Below are 16,478 nucleotides of genomic sequence, written 5' to 3' on the forward strand. Positions count from 1 at the left end.
CTGTGCTGACACCTAACCCCCAGAGTGGTGGTTTGGGGGGTCTTTGGGAGTAAGCAGATGAGGACGGATGGGAATGGGATCTGCGCCCTTCTAAGAGGAGCCCAGAGAGCTTCCTCGCGAGGACACAGGGAGAAGAGGAGCCTACGAACCAGGCAGGCACAGCCCTCGCCGGAGACCTAATCTGCTGGAGCCTTGAGCTTGGACTTCTGACGTCCAGAACTTGAAGAAGTAAACACGTGTTGTTTACAAGCCAGCCAGTCCGTGGTATTCTGTCACAGCAGCCGGAGGAGACTGAGGGACCGACTTACCGCCACTCAGAATTAACAACTCGCACACGGTATCCCTCAGTTGACAGTTTATTTTTAAAAAACAGCACCCCAGCTCCCACATCTTCTTCCTTGGCCATCATTTTTCTTAACAGAAGAAGCTACAAAAAATTGGGGGGTGGGTATTATCTTTGCCGACTGACACATTTGCAGAGGATTCATGAATAATGATGATTTAAAAACTCCTGGTTTTACTTCTGAATCACGCAAAGAGCAGATGACGATATGAGAACAGATTTTGCTGACAACAATATCATAATACAACAGTGAATTATTATAGTGCAGTGGTTATAATTATGTTCACAATCGAATATTCGCAGCCCAAACCCCAGACACAACAAAACCCCCCGACGGCTGACAAGCATGGGGTCCCGTGCAAGCAGCGGCCATCCAGAGAGTGAACAGCAGACTCGGTAAGGCTTTGCTGGCAGCGGCTCTCAGCGCCCACAGCCCCCTGCCGCGCGGGGAGGCCCCGGGCCGCCCTCACTTTGAGTCTTGGTCTTTCTTTTCATCCAAAAGGGCCGAGCGGATCCCCAGCTTTTTCAGTTCCTCCACCAGGTCCCCATTTTGGTGCATCTGCAGGAGGATGTCACAGCCGCCCACGAACTCGCCGTCGAGGTACACCTGCGGGATGGTGGGCCAGTTGGAGTAGTCCTTAATGCCTGCGGGGAAGAACACTCAGGCGTCACTTAGGTACTCGGAGCTGAACTGTGCATGGGGCAATCCGTTTCCTCCCGGGTCCCCCACCGCGTCCCCTCCCATCCTCGGGGAACCATATGTCGGCCACGGAGTGGGAGCTTTAGTGAAAACCGGACCGCTATGTAAACCCTACCGTTTCCGATCACCAACTGTGAGGTCGCCCCAAGTCACTCAACTGTCTGCCAGTTTCCACCCCCACCTCGCACCGTTCTCCTGAGCATCGGGGAAGTGAGGCTCTTCCCGGACAGAGGACAGACAGTGAACAGGGACCGAGGGCAGAGAACCCGACGGGTGGATGCCCTGGTCCCCCTTCCTCTGCAGTCAGGGATTCCGTGCAACAAAACTTCAGCGCTATGACTTCCTTTCCAAATAGACCATCTAATGTGGGTCCATCCCGGGAAGTCTGCCAAGCGAGGCGGGCCTCACTCAGGCTTCTTGTACCCGTCTGGGTTGGGGAACCAAGATGCTGCATCACTGGGTTTTATTTTTAATAATATTTTTATTTTTCATAATCCTTTTGCCCAAAGAACAATCTCTTTCCTAGGGCGGCCTGCAGCCTTCACCCTCTTCAACCCCTCGGACGGGCTCTCCGTGGGGCAGGCTGATGGGGCTCGGCCCAGAATTCACAGTCACTGAGTCAAAGCAAGGAAAGGCCCAAAGCCCGGCTAATGCCCATGTCCTGGGCCACGGGGTGAGAGAGACCCCCCCCACCCCGTCCTCAAAGACAACAACCTCAAGAACCGTGCGAACAGTTGTGAGGACACACAGAGATGTGGCACCTCCTAGAACCCCCAACCGGGCGACCACTCTGTTTAGTTCCAGACCATAAGGCTGATAAGGAAGTAAAATGTGGCTTCAGGCTTAAGACAAAAGATTACTCTTTCTTCGTGTTCTTCTACCTCCTTCCTACAGATGAGATATGCTTTTAAAAATCCATCCATCCATAAAACACCTGTGTTGGTGCTATAAAGAGAGGCTGAGCAAAAGCATGGTGTAGGAGAATTAACCGCTATAGACCACAGTTGCTATTTTTATACTTCTATAGATAGGAAGGTATTTTTAAAAGGGCAAAATGAGCAGACAAAATAAAACAGAAAAGTCAAAAGATTCTTCAAACAAAATACAACACTACGCATATTAAAAATCATTCAATTGGTGGTTTTTGTGTAAATAAACTAAAAATACCAAAACTGGTCTTTGATATCCTATCACTTATGATCACTGGTTTTCCAAATAGAATCAGCCATTTGACTCATATCACAAGTCCTAGGATAATAATGTTTTCTTCTCTTTTAAAAGTCACTACCTTCTTAAAAGAAATAGTGACTTTGCTCTAAACAGAGCACCAGAGAAGGCCCCCCACAGAGGGCTTTATCTTTCTCCTCCAGACTTCCTCTACGGAGAAAGGGTTACAATATCATAGGGCCCAAAAAACGTACTGCTTTTTTAACTTTTTTTTTTTTTTTTTGAGGTGTAATTGACATATGACATCGTAACATTTCAGGTCTACAACATGACGACTTGATATTTGTATATATTACAAACTGATCAGCACAGTAAATCTTGTTACCAACCGTGACCATAGGCAGTTACAAAGATCTCCTCCTGTGATGAGAACTTTTGAGATCTAGTTTCTCAAAAACTTTCAAATGTGCAATACAGTATTAGTAACTACAGTCATCATGCTGTACACTACACCTCCAGAAAAGGACACTTCTAAGCCACTTTGGATGTCTTTAAAAATAAATAAATAAATCAGCTAGAGGTACGGGGGTTACTAAAAAAGGGAAAATTCCATTAACCATTAGAATGCCGTTTTAGTACCAAATACCTAGATTTACTAGAATTTCTCAATGAATTCAAGTTTTTATCTTGAATTCTGATATTTGGTGCAACACAGATGACTCAGCATAGAAGTCATAATTCTTGGAAACTTTCTTAAATATCTTCTATATTGTGTGTATAAACCCTTTATGTGCATGATTTTCTATCTGGATCTTTTCCAATTAGTAATACGTTGTGTTAAGCCTTCCAAGACAACGAATATGATTCTTTCAGTGACTGCTTAAAGGAAACACAGCAAATTTATGAGACACACCAAAAATGAAAATAAATTTGCCATCTGAGGTTCACTCCAACCACATACATCCAATCCTAAAAAGTCGTTTTTTAAAATCTCTGCAAAGTTGAATACTTTGCTCTCATCAATCATGTTTACAGTCCCACACTCACTCAAAGCTTTAGGCTTGTCTCGTTCATTTAGGCAGCACATCACTACAGATCACATGTCCAGACTAGAGGGAAGAGGACACGTCACCGGAATCAACGGTCACCATTAAAACTACCAAACAAGTAGGCTTTCCAATCAACCTGAACATGGGACACAACACAGCCATGTGCGAGGGAGACAGACACCTTCCAGATCCTAGGGCCATGCTCTCTTGCCTAATAATTTGTATTTCAAGAACTCAGGAGAACCTGGCCTCAGAGCCCACGATGGCATGTGACAGTGGCTAAGGTGCCAACTAGCAGATAGTTTATCAAATTAAACTTCCCTGCTTCTTTGGTTTTATTTTTATTTTTATATTTTTAAATTTATTTATTTGACAGGCAGAGATCACAAGCAGGCAGAGGGGCAGGCAGAGAGAGAGGGAGAAGCAGGCTCCCCGCTGAGCAGAGAGCCCGATGTGGGGCTCGATCCCAGGACCTTGAGACCATGACCTGAGCCGGAGGCAGAGGCTTTAAACCACTGAGCCACCCCAGTGCCCCTGCTTCTTTGGTTTTAGGGGAACAAGCGTTATAGGCAGCTGATATCAAGGCAAAGAGCTCTGGCATCTTGAAAATATACTATTTTCTATTTTTAAAGGTCTGATTACAGGTTTGAATATTTAAAGAAATATTCAAGTGATTCCTATAGCACAAAGCAAGTAACTTCCAAGAATAAAAGACCACTGTTCCTAAGTTGAAAATGAAAAATGAATCCCATCAATTCATATGTAATCGTTTAAACATGGCTAACTTCTCTTGCTTTTTCATTTTCAAGAACTGTAACATACAATGACAGCTCTTCCAAATTTCACTCCAAATAACTCAGAATCAGAGAGAGAAACTCTGAAAATTTAGGAAATCGTATCCAAGAATGGATTTTAATGGTAATCATATTTTACAGATAACAAGTGACGATTCAATTTGGAACAAAAAATATTGACTGCAAAGTTATATAACGGGGTGACACTAGAAATTGGGAGTAAGGAAGGAGGCGGTCTTATAAAATCAGTTCTACAGGTACCTACTGCCTCACTAAAAAAATGAATATTCCAGAGGATCCAACCAGAGTGCAGGGAAAAATACGGGTATTAGAAAGTTCCCTTCCAGAGCTTTCAAAAGGGATTTTTCAAAATGCATCATGTTTCAGAATATTAGATTTTGTTCCCAGTTTGGACAACAAAGGACAGGAGCACCACAATTACGGTTCTCCTTTTTCCCTGGAAGATTTTCACCGGAGGAGCAGCTCGGGAACCTGATGCAGATCAACTCTGCCTCGGGCACGTCACAGGGCCTCCTCTGGCTTCCTAGAGAGAAAGACAGCACCACAGGAGATTATCTGAGCTAAGAGTAAGGGAGAGGCAGACCCGCCAGGGGCCAGTGCCAGAGAGAACAGAGTCAGCGGGCTGTGGCCTGCCAGCCTGTAAATGAATGCAGTGTCAGATCAATCTGCTACTCTCTTCGCCTCAGTTTCCCTGCCTGTGAAGTGGGAAGAACTACTTCCGGATTTACCGCGAAGATGAGATGAGGTCTAACTGGTGATGGGGTTAAACTCCCCCAATTCCAGGCACCAGCGCAGATTCTGTCCACCGTGATGTCCCGTACGCCATCCTTCCGTCCCGCTCCTCTGAGAAATGCACGCAATGGGGACGAAGGCAGAAACAAATCCCAATCCTGCAGCCAGGCGGCACGAGAACACCCCTGTGCTGAGCTAAAGGTTACTGAATTTCATACTCTCTAAGAATTTTACACACATAGCCTCACTTAACCTTTGCAAAAATCCGACAGGGACTGCATAATTTTCTCTGTTTTACAGATGAAGAAACCAAGGCTCAGGGAGGTTATCGGACCAAAGTCACGGCGCTGGCAAGTGGTGGAGCCTGGATTTCCGCCCAGGTTTCTACGAGTCCGAAGGCCGGGTTCTACACCAACAGAGATGGCCTCTGGCCTGTGGCTGCAAGTCACCCTTGCCCACGAACCACACTCACACTGCACGTGTATCCAGGACACGGGGGACCGTCTCACACCTTTAACACAAACGGCATTGTGCCATGGTTACTTTTTTTGCAATTTACCTCATGACTAAACACTGCATTCTCTGGGACACAGTCACATGGAGAACATCTAGATCCAGCTTGTTTTAGCCACAATTTCGTTTCCCACCATGCGGCTTTACACCTCAGTTTGTTTTTCCAGTCTGCTAAGAGACCAAGACCCCTTCTTGCTAATTTTTCTTTATTCCAAGCAACATGTCAATGAATATCCTTTTATCTGTCTTCTAACTCAAACGCAGGGGCTTCCTCTCTGGAGAAAAGGGTGGCAAACTATGGCGTTTGGGCCGTCTGTGGTCCACTTCCTATTTTTTTAAATAAAGTTTTATTGGGACTCGGCCACACCCACCTGTCAGGTACTGTTACAATCGCTTTCATGCCACCATAGCAGAGCAGAATCCGTGCCATGGAGACTGTGCGGTCCACACAGACTGAAGTATTTCCTCTCTGGCCCTTTACAAAGGAAGTCTGTCAAGCCCCACTCCAGACTGTGTGCCCAGGAGTGAAGCAGCTGGGTCTTCAGCCATGTTCACCTTCAACTTGACCCGGTACTGACAGTGACTCCTCCGATGTGCTGGTTCCTTTTTATACTCTCATTTGTGGTGTATGACACATCTGCCACACGAGCCCAGAAACACCACTTGTTAATGTGACTTCTAACATTTGCCAGTGTCACAGATTTGTTTCTGTTGCTTAAACTCCCTGATGCTCAGCATAGTTTCAAATACTTAAACAGTCGACAATAGGATAATGGCTATTCATTCTACAGATGATGTGAACAGGCAGAAATTTCACAGTGTTTATGTTTTTAAGAGCATGGGACAGAGTTTAAAAGAGGTATATATAAAAGAAGGATTTACTTATTCATTAAAACATTCACTGAGGGGCATCTGCGTGACTCAGTCAGTTAAACGTCCCACTGGTTAAGTGTCTGACTCTTGGTTTCAGCTCAGGTCAACATCTCGGGGTCCTGGGATCAAGCCCTGCATCAGACTCTGCGCTGAGCAAGGAACCTGCTTAGGATTCTCTTTCCCTCTGCCCCTCCCCCTACTCATGCACATGCGCACGAGCGCTCCCTCCCTCTCAACATAAATAAATAAAAGCTTTTTTTTTTTTTAATAAATTAAAGCTTTAAAAAAGGAATCACTGAAAGCTTGCTCTGCATAAGCAATATACAGGGTCCTCAGGCAGTGGCATAAGACAAGTTCCCTCCTTTCGTGAGGGCAAAATACTATGCCCAGAAATGCCTGATCTCAAATGCAGTTTTAAAAAATGAAAGATTAGAAACTAGATCCAAATGTTAATAATGGTGGATATAGAATTACAGGTAATTTCCCTTTATTGCCTTCAGCGTTTCCAAGTTTCTTCAATGAGCATGTCAGGTTTACAACAGGAAATGAAAGAGATTCTTTGTTAGACCAGGATTAGGGTATGCTGACACCTGTCCACGGGACCTGGTCCCTCTGTGGCCACCTTCTGTGTTCTTCCAGGTCAGCTGGAGAAAGAAAAGACCTGAGGAAGACCTCACACTCGTCTCTGCTCCCTGGGTCACCGGCCAAGCTGTCTCCGCATCACACTTCAGGGACCCGGCCCCCAGAGCAGGAAGACAGCTTCTGCGGGTGTTCCCTGGGCTCTGGGCCCTTTGTAAAGCTCTGGCACAAGAGAAAAGGCAAGGCAGTTTTGCAGGAGCCCCTCTAGTTACAAGCAGTGACCTTGGCTCTGGGAAAGGTGCACAGATGTATCTGTGGCTAGCAAAAGCAAGCATCAGACAGCCTGTCAGCTTCTCTCTGTAAAACTCAAGGGTGCAGGGAGCAAAGAGATGAAGAGTGTTTGTGTTTTTAGCGAGTCTTACCCTGACTAAACTCATCCACACCGCGGGAACGAGCTCACATCACCCTGCCCCAGTCTGAGGGTTAGTACTGGCATGCACGCTTATTGTTCCAAGCCACGAAAGAGGTGTGTGTTAATGTCCAATATATACGCAACACATTTATTGACCAAGATAATAATCTGGTATGAAACAAACTAGGAATAAAAATGATGAAACTCAACGCTCAAAAAATTTAAGGGCTAAATTTTTGTTGCTGTTGCTTGAACACCGGCATGTGAGCCTGAAATACGAGACGGGAACCTCAGCGCTACGTGTAAACCTGCTTACTTCTGCTCCTACTTTCTTCCTACACTCCAGGACACCCCATCTCCAGTTAGGCGAAACGGGAAACACAGGGCACCTGGGTGGCTCCGTCGGTTGACCAACTGCTCAGGTCGCGATCTCAGGGATCGAGCCCTGAGTGTGGCTGCTCACTCAGATGGGGGGGGTCTACTTGAGAATTCTCTCTCCCCCGCTCTCTCTGCCCCCTCCTCACTGCACATGCACGCTCCTGCACGCGCTCGCGCTCTCTCTCTCATAAATAAATAAATAAATCTTTAAAAAGACTGGTGTTATGAGTTGAATTGTGTCCCCCGAAAAACCCTTCAAGTTCTAATTTCCCCTGTCCCTCCCCTCTGCGTTCCCTCTCTTAAATAAATAAATAAATAAATTTACAAAAGATAAAAATAAACAGAATAGAAACCACAAACCAAAGACCCTCAAAACCTTATACTAAGCAAGCTATCAATGACATGACTTTTTATTAACAGCCCTCCTAGCCTGCCCCGTGGCAAGGTCCCTGCTGAAAGACTGCAGAGTAGTTTCTCCTCTCTTATCTTCGAAGCAGAGCAGCCACCGCTGGGTGAAGACTGCGGCCATCCCCCACCCCCCCACCTTGTACGAAAAACACAGCCCAAGGCCTGGGCGCCAGTGCCCTGAGCAGCAGCGAGCAGCCAGTGACACTCCAGCAGCCAAACTAACAAGGACCACGAGGCTCCTACAGGGTAACATCACACAGAGCAGGTCATGGTAACCTGCCTTCCGTCCTCCTAGTTTCCACCCATCCAAACCGAGATTTTCCAGGAATTAATCTGCGGAAAATATACTTCCTCTGAGAACCATTAAGTCCCAATGATAAAATACCTCCTGCTGAGTGGGTCCCTTCTGTGTTCCGGATAAAATGATGGGCACTTTCTAAAAAGATTTACTTTCTCTATTTTTCCTCATCAAACCTTTGTCAAGTTTGGTTTCATTATCGTCCCATTACCGAAAAAAATGCAGTAATGGGACCTGCTTAGGGTTGCCCAGCTGACTGGCTGCGGCAGGATTCCAAGCCCCAAGTCTGACCTCCACACCAGCCTGTCTGGTCAAGGAGGGAGGACTAGGACTGATCATTTCAACTGCAGAATAACAGTCCTAAGTACATAATAACAAACTCTAGAATTCTGCGTGTAGAAGAAGAGGGAACCTGGTGCTCGGTAAAACTGTTTTCAGAACTCTGTAACTAAAGAACAGCAGGGCTCAGAGAGATGCCAGGACCCCTACTGGAGGTCTCTAACTGGAATGCAGGATACTAAGCCACCCTCCAGGAAGCGCAGGCACCGCCTCCCCATTTCTCCACCAACTCTGACCAAGGGCCCTGGCCAAGGAGATCTATGTCCTCCACTGGCCCGTCCTCCCCCCCCCACTGAGATACTTACAAGGCTCCTGGCACGGTGTTCCGGTGTTCCACAGAAAAGGTTCTATTAGCTGTCAGGGACCTGTTGCCATCTGGCCACACACCCTGATTGGCCCCAGGTTCCCTGAGATCCACGCTGGAGTTAGCTGGGGCCCAAGGGTCATTCCTCATCCCTCTCGGCACAGGCCTCTCTCTCCAAGCCCTAGACCCCCACAAATCCCTCCCTGGCCTCAAGGATCTAAAAATAAAGTCCATGCCTTTTCCTTCCACACCAAGTGATCCCAACGAACACGAGTCCAAAAGCTGTGTCTACCCGCTCCTTGTAGCAACACAGGATAGCTCCTGACACCCGCAGCCCTGAGGCACAAGGCTAGCCTCTGACCCCACCGCCTCTGACAAGGGCAGCTCCGGCCCTGCCTCTACCATCAACAGCACCAAGAGACAGGCCGACTCACTCAACGTGTCCCCCAAAGTGCCTGCCTTCTAGTGGTTCCTACAGGATCCCTCCAGGCCCCGCTTTCCCCACCACTCTCCTCGGACCGAGCCTGAGCGATCGGGCCCCAAAAGGCCTCTCTCGGCTCCGCGTGGGGACCGCGGAACCGCTAGAACTTCCCCAGTGTCCAAGCTGACAAGAGTACCAGATGCCCGGATCCTCAAGACCCACTTCAAGTCAACGATGCCCCTACCCGACCCCGGACACAGCGCAGGAGCCGGTGCCCCGACCCCCCTCGAGCCCCCAGACTGAGCCCGCGCCGCCCAGCCCCGCCCCGCCGAGCGGCCTCGGCCCGTCGCCCCCCACCCGGCGGACCCTGACCTTGCCGGAGCTGGGGGTCGTCCAGCACGTTGTAGGCCGCGTAGTCGCGGACGCCGTGCAGCCGGAGGATCTGCACCACCGCGTTGCTGAAGCCGCACTGGGGCTGCTCCGGGGTCCCCTTGAGGAAGACCACCACCTTGTCCTTCTTCACCAGCGCGTCCAGTTGCTCCGCCGAGCCGCTCCCGCCGCCGCCCGAGCCCGCCGCCCGCACGCCAGGGCCCCGCAGGCCGCCGCCGCCCGCGCCGCGCCCCGAGCGGAGCAGAGCCGCCGCCACCCGGCCCAGGGACCCACTCATCCCCACACGCTAGCCGGAGCCCTCGACGGCCCGGGCCCTCGGCTCGCCCCCCGCCCCCCCCCCTTTCCCCGGCCCGCGGCAGCCCGGCCCGCCCCCCGGAGGATCTCATTGGGCCGGCTCCGAGCTGCTCCACATGATTGGAAAATGCTAGCCCGCACTTTACTCGATTCTACCAATCATGTGGCTCGGCCGGCCCCCTACAGATTGGAGGCCGTCCTTAACGCAGAGCCGCACCCTACGGCCTTCCTATTAGTCGCTGCCTGTCGCTTTGTCAGTTGATTGGAGAGAGTGAATGTCCATCAGCGTCACGCTCCGAGGCAAGGAGAGGCGAAACCAGGGGGAAGACGACTTCCTCCGACGGTAGATGGGCCTGCTGGGATACTCCCGGATGACTAGGGAAGGCAGTGGGCGGGTTTCGGCGATCCGGGGAACGCCGGGAAGGGGTCACATCCAGGCGGTGATTCCGGTTCCGGTGTAGGCGGTAGTTGAGTTGCCGTGGCAACGCGGTAGCCGGGCGGCTGGTTCCAGCGTCTGGGATGGCGACGGGGCTGGAGCCGGTCCGGTCCGCCTTTCCCAGCCTAGGTGAGCGATCCCGGTGCCTCCGTAAGGCCGTGGCCGAAAGCGGCCGTTCGTGGTGGGGACGGGCCGGGGCCAGGTTCTCGCGGCCGCGACTCCCGGGTCAAGGCGGGGGCCGCGTGTCCCCGCCGGCCGTCGGCCCCGCAGCCCGCGTGGCAGCAGAGGCCCACACCCGGCCCCAGGGCTCCCGTCTCCACCGCACGGTTATTTCTCCAGAAGAACTATTATCTTGAAAGTGTGTGAGGTGCCCTCGTGTGCGTGATCCCCTCCGGGTATGTGGCTTCGTGGGCTTTGCAGGCCTCTTAAGTCCTTGGAGCCTAAGGCCCAGGAAAGCTTTGTTGAACGGGGTGCTAGGAGGGAGTTGGTTCGCGGGACAGAGGTTTCCTGGGCGGCTGCTGCGCGCCGGGCACGGTGCCAGCGCGGGATGCCCGGAGCCGGTAGTCAGCGGCGGGACTGCGAAGCGGGTGCAGAAGAGGGCTCGCTGCTTCCTCGGTTCCCCGTTGTACGCATGGCCCCTGGGCATGCCTTCATTCTCTGGCTTACTGATTTCCCTCCCAGGCACTGCAGTGAACTCACTGCCGCATCCTCACCGCGGACAGCGGTGGTTGGGACGAGGCACGTGTGCCTGCTGGTGGAATGAGGGGTTCCGGAAGCCCGGGACTCCGGCGAAACCCGCGCACCATCTGTGGTCTTGGAGCCGCGCAGGGTTGGTGGTACCCTGGGGCACACCAGACCTGCAGAGAAAGCATACTCCGGAGGAAGCTGAGGCATGACTGCTCAAGGGCCAGCGGTTCTATGTGCAATTTTCCTCGGATAGTCCTGGGTACTGTTGCCACGGTGATAATGACTCTGCCGTGTCCTTATCTATCCACCGACAGTAAGAGAAGCCTCGCAGTCGAGATATTGTTTAACAGACGGAGTGGTTTCTGTTGGACACTAAGTACTGCTACAAATTACTTAAATTTTTAAAAAAAAAAAATTTTTTTTTTTTTTAGTTGTTGCTGAAGGTGACCTGCTTCTGTTTTGGAGGTTCTCAAATTTAAAACCAGAAAATGAGCCGGAGTGCTGTTAGCAAGTACTCTTGGAGATACTCATTCAGCATGAAAGTTGAACCTTAGTAACAGGGAATAAATTCAAGATGCTACTCAGAAGTGCTCCTCAGTGACTTGTTTATTTCAGCCTCATTGATGTTGTGGATGTGTGATTGTTTTCTCATGGGGGACCCAAAATTAATCAGCTCCTTACAGAATGTTTTTTTTTTCTCCCCCCAGATTCATGGATTCCAGGTAAATCAGAGGAACAAGTGTCCTGAACAGGAATGTGTAGGAAGTATGGGGGTGCTGAAGCCCAGGCCTAGTTGCAGAAGACCTGGCCTGGGGCACTCACGTTAGAGAAGAGATTACTTCCCAAATCACCTCACTTGTTCTCAGGCTTATGTTGTAGTAATTTTGGGTGTGTTTGTTTGGTTTTTTTAAATAAATGTTGATAATCCCTGAAAATCTCAAACTGTTCGTTTCCTGCTCTAAACTGATCTGTTTCTGTATTGAGTGGAATAGAGAGAAGAGCTCGCAGACTTCCCGAAGGCAGAGTCGTGGGCCAGCGACAGGGAGTAAACTGTCCCTTCCCCTGGTGTGTAACAGTGCCTTGGAAGCATAGTTGTCTTTCTTAGTTATCACACATTATTTATTCAATGGCGAACAGAGCTGCTGTTAAAGGTTACAAGTAAACCTGGAGCAGGAACAGTACAGAGCCTGTGTTCTTCAAACCTACAGTAAGTTGACTTCCTGTGTGCCGTAGAGCCCAAGAACATGAGTGAAACCTTAGGATATGGGAAAGCATGTCTGTGCCCCTTCAGGAAGCTCAGTGGGCAGCGTTGATGGCAAGATCAAAGGCAGGAGGACAAATCAGGTAGCTAAACCAAAGACATGAAAACTGTAGACCTACATTTTAAGGGCTTTTTTTGTTTTGTTTTGTTTTGTTTTGTTTTGTTTTTAAAGATTTTATTTATTTATTTGACAGAGATCACAAGTAGGCAGAGAGGCAGGCTAAGAGAGAGGAGGAAGCAGGCTCCCCGCTGAGCAGAGAGCCCGATATGGGGCTTGATCCCAGGACCCTGGGATCATGACCTGAGCGGAAGGCAGAGGCTTTAACCCACTGAGCCACCCAGGCGCCCCCTAAATTTTAAGTTTTTACTAAAGCATCCACAAATATAAAATACTATGTATGTTGAACACATTCCTTTCTGCCTTTAATCTCAAAGCCACCCTCGGAGTATTGGCATCAGACATGGTGATTGAAAGCACGTGGGTGGCATCCGACTCTTGATTTCCGTGGGGGTCCTGAGCTCAGGGTCACCAGACCAAGACCTCTGTCCCGCTCCACGGAAATCTGCTGGAGATTCTCTCTCTGCCCCTCCCCCTGCTCATCACACTCTAAATAAATAAATAAAATCTTATAAATAAATAAAGAAGTGGAAAAAAATGGTGTTCAAAATAATTCTCTCAAAGCATCAAACTCTTATGTATAATTTGGCATTTCAGTTTTGAGGATTCTCTTTAGAATTTTTATTATGACTGAATCAGTATATTGCATACCTGACCCTAATATAACACTAAGTTACTATGCCAGGATTAAAAGAGAAAAAGATTCTGTAATGAAAACATGATAAAAATGGACCTCTTAAGCAGTTGTCAGAGATCTGCACTTACACTCCCAAGTATTTGGGTGTTTTGAACACATAAGTCAGTAATCTCTATCAGTTTGTGGGTCTCCCACCTGGACATTAGTGAGAAGCTGCGGGTGGGAAGAACACAGGAACTTAGCTGAATCCTGGGATTTGGGTCACAAAGTGTAATTAGACCGCAAACTCAATAACCATGCTGTGTATAAACATGCTGACTCAAGCATCCTAAAATGTTTTTCTCCCTGTGCTTATTTATAGATAATGTTTTACTATATTTGGAAGAATCTCTCCTTTCTACCCACCCCTCCGAAGGCAAATTCACCATGAAACCTATGGTTAAAAAGCTTACAAATGTGAGCTCATTTCTTCTATGTAACAGCCCTCAATGAAGAGTCAAGGTTGTTGAGCCTAAGACGACCCATTATTTGAACACCCAGCATTATTTGTGTCTGTACGCTGACCTCAGTATTACAGTCCCTGCTTCATTCCTGCGAAGAGGGTGTGTTTCTGTGCCTAGCACATGTGCTACAGACATGGGCGGCCCAAGCCAGCGGGAGCATTCTAGAAGAGTCATTTTAAGAGAGAAGTGGCTGCTTGGACTCCACAGGGGGTTGAACCACCCAACATTCCTGAGTTAAAATAGCATTTGAGATCCACAGTTCCACAGACATGAGCTGGAACCTGAACCCTTTCTCGGCGTGTTTGGCTATTATCCAGTAACTTTATAGCATCACCACAGTCATGGAATTAGCTCGATTCCCCAGCTCCCCCTAAGAATAGTGAAACGTGTGAGAAACCCAGGCAATGCCCAGCCTTTTGAGAGTATTTTTGCCAATCCCTCGTGCCAAGATAGAAATGCCTTTTCGGTGCTCACTCCCTCTATCTGACCAGACAGCTGGTTTTATAAACCCTGCTCTGGCCATGGGAGTGGCTTCAGTCGTGCTAATCTCTGTCCCACGGCTGGGGTCTCCGCCTAGAGACAGGAAGGCTGGCCTCATTAGGGCCCCCTTCCATTGGTCCAGCTCTCTTCGTCTGGGTGAAAAGAGAAACATGGTGTGCTGTGAATTGGGTTCGCTGAGTTTAGAACAGACCTTGGGAGAACCAGGAGGAAGCGGATTCTTTGAAGCAGCATTTCTGAGAAGCCTGGGTGCCACAGCAGCCCCCCGATTCTGTCCTGGGATTTGGACGGCAGATGTGTGAGGCCTGGGTTCTAGGGCTGACATCGCTTAGACTTAAAAGTTCCTTCTCTTGGAGATTTTCCACCCCTCCTATCTTTCCCTCCCGGGGTTTGGGAAAATTGTGTTTGTGACGTCTGCAAAAGGTTTTGTCTATTCCAAGATGTCTTTCTATGAGGGCTGCAGGGTTTTAGGAAAGGTATTTGTACTCCATGCTGCTCCCAAACAGTTACCCCCCAGATAATACCATCTTTTTCTTGCATGTACGGCATAGCATGTATTCTTGTACATGAACTTCCTTGAACCCTTCATTTAACTCCAGTGGTTCCCAAATTATGTTCTCTCCAGCATTTGTTTATAACATCTTTTTTGGCAGACTAGAGCCCTTTGGGTTCCTCTATGTGTTTTGTTGCCTTCAAAGCACTTTTTTTTTCCCTTGCTGAATCATAGTATCATCAGCAAGCCCTGAAGAAAGTCAAATATTCCTGAATTATCTTTGCCGCATGTGTATCTGGGAGATACAGATGTGATTTGTAGACTCTGTGAAACTAAAATGGCCACAATTTCAGTCCAAAAATCCTTTGGCAGGGGGTAGGGATCAACATAGCTTTTCACTTTGGAAGTTTTGTGGTCCTTGGTCCCCATGCTGCTTTTCTACAGGCCTGAACTCTGCTGTAGGCTTTTAAAATCAGGCATGGGCTGCACTATGCTTTATTGAAAACTTCATTTTATTCAGAGGAAAAGAACCCAAATCATAACCTCCTCAAAGGTAATACTAAGAAATAAATGGTAATCAGGAACCATGTGAAGACTTCATTAGAAGTGATAGAATGATTGTTGAGATTTCCTCAACTGTCTGTTTAATGAAATTTTTATGTTTTGCATTATGTGGGGTGTTGTTTGTTTGTTTGCCAGGAGGTAGTTTCCAGAGCACAAACTGTTACTCTATTCCAGCAGCTTCTGAGAAGGTCCCTGGACCCTAGGGTGTGAAAAGCAAGCAGCCAGTGTTGCGTGTCAAACCTGTTATGAGATTTATCTGTTCGCAGAAGGTCTTCCTCTGATGATCACCCAGGGTTTGCAGCCAGAGGAACATTTAGAAAAGCTTCATTGTTTTCTTTTGAATGATTGCTAAGATGTATTTCCAAGGCCATAAATACTCTTGAGGATGCATCAGAATTTCACTTTGTACTTCAGCCTTTGAGTCTGAATAATTTCATGCTCTCAATTAAATCTTGCCAAAGTGGGGCTTCTTTGCTCCAGCCTTCTGCAACAATCCATCAGCTAAGGAAGGGAAATCACCCCAGTTTATCGGAGAAAGGGAGGGGGAGGGGGGCCGTGGCAGGGGTTGGAAATGGGAGACTTTAACTGTTTGTTTTCCTTTACAGAGAAAAGTTAGAGAATTTTTTTTTCCTTTATGGCCAGAAAAATCCCTTTTGTTAATTCTAACTTTATACTTTCTAAGAGTGTAGCCTACTGAGATATAATTAATTGATATCAAATTTCTGTAAGCTGGAGTTGGAAAGTTTTCATCAAAGACTATGTTATAAACCAATTATACTCTGTAAAAGAAAAAAGGAAGGGGAAGCGCTTTACAAAAATTGGGTGATCAAGAGAATTGTGTGTGAGAAGCCTTGAGGACACGGTGAGCGTATTTCAGCCCCCCCCCCCCCCCCCCCCGCAGATCTGCAGCCACATCCACATGGCCTTCTCTTCTGCGGGGACCTCTGTCTAGGAAGCACTGAGTTTCTGGTACAACCCGTCGGGGATGAGAGAGACTCCTGTGGGTTCGTCTCCCTTCATCCCACGCAGCTGCTGCCCTGTGATAGTTCACCCATCCTGCTGGCCGGGGACAGGGGCAATAGTATCTTTTTACTTGAAGGGACTTTTGCTCATGTGCAAAAGTAAAACATGTGTTCTTAAAGATCATTGTCTTTCGAGAAACTTGGAGCACTTCCCGAGTGTCTGCCTTTCCCGGCCGGGCCGGTAGGGGGCGCTGGTCTACTTGGGAAGCCGGGGCGGCGGGCGCCCGCCACCGGGTCGGTCCTG

General features: G+C 48.5%; 1 protein-coding gene and 1 long non-coding RNA gene across 5 annotated transcripts; one reads left to right on the top strand and one right to left on the bottom strand.

Annotated features, from left to right (window-relative positions):
• Positions 1-343: 343 nt before the first annotated feature.
• Positions 344-10,033, bottom strand: GLRX5 (glutaredoxin 5). The gene is made up of 2 exons (XM_082733252.1): positions 9,704-10,033; positions 344-988 (listed from the first exon to the last, which is right to left on the bottom strand). The coding sequence occupies exons 1-2, from the start codon at positions 9,996-9,998 to the stop codon at positions 810-812; spliced, it is 474 nt and encodes a 157-aa protein (XP_082589378.1). The 5' UTR covers positions 9,999-10,033; the 3' UTR covers positions 344-809.
• A 56-nt stretch (positions 10,034-10,089) lies between these two features.
• On the top strand, positions 10,090-15,319 carry LOC309866051. 4 transcript variants are annotated; one of them, XR_014312392.1, is made up of 4 exons: positions 10,090-10,580; positions 11,846-12,016; positions 12,123-12,345; positions 13,516-15,319. It is a non-coding gene; the product is annotated as an uncharacterized lncRNA (long non-coding RNA). The 4 variants fall into 4 exon arrangements; XR_014312393.1 differs by having other exon boundaries at positions 12,131-12,345; XR_014312394.1 differs by lacking the exon at positions 13,516-15,319 and adding an exon at positions 12,835-13,055.
• Positions 15,320-16,478: the final 1,159 nt, after the last annotated feature.

Source organism: Mustela nivalis, assembly GCF_964662115.1.
Source record: "Mustela nivalis genome assembly, chromosome: 6".
NCBI classification, from domain to species: Eukaryota; Metazoa; Chordata; class Mammalia; order Carnivora; family Mustelidae; genus Mustela; species Mustela nivalis.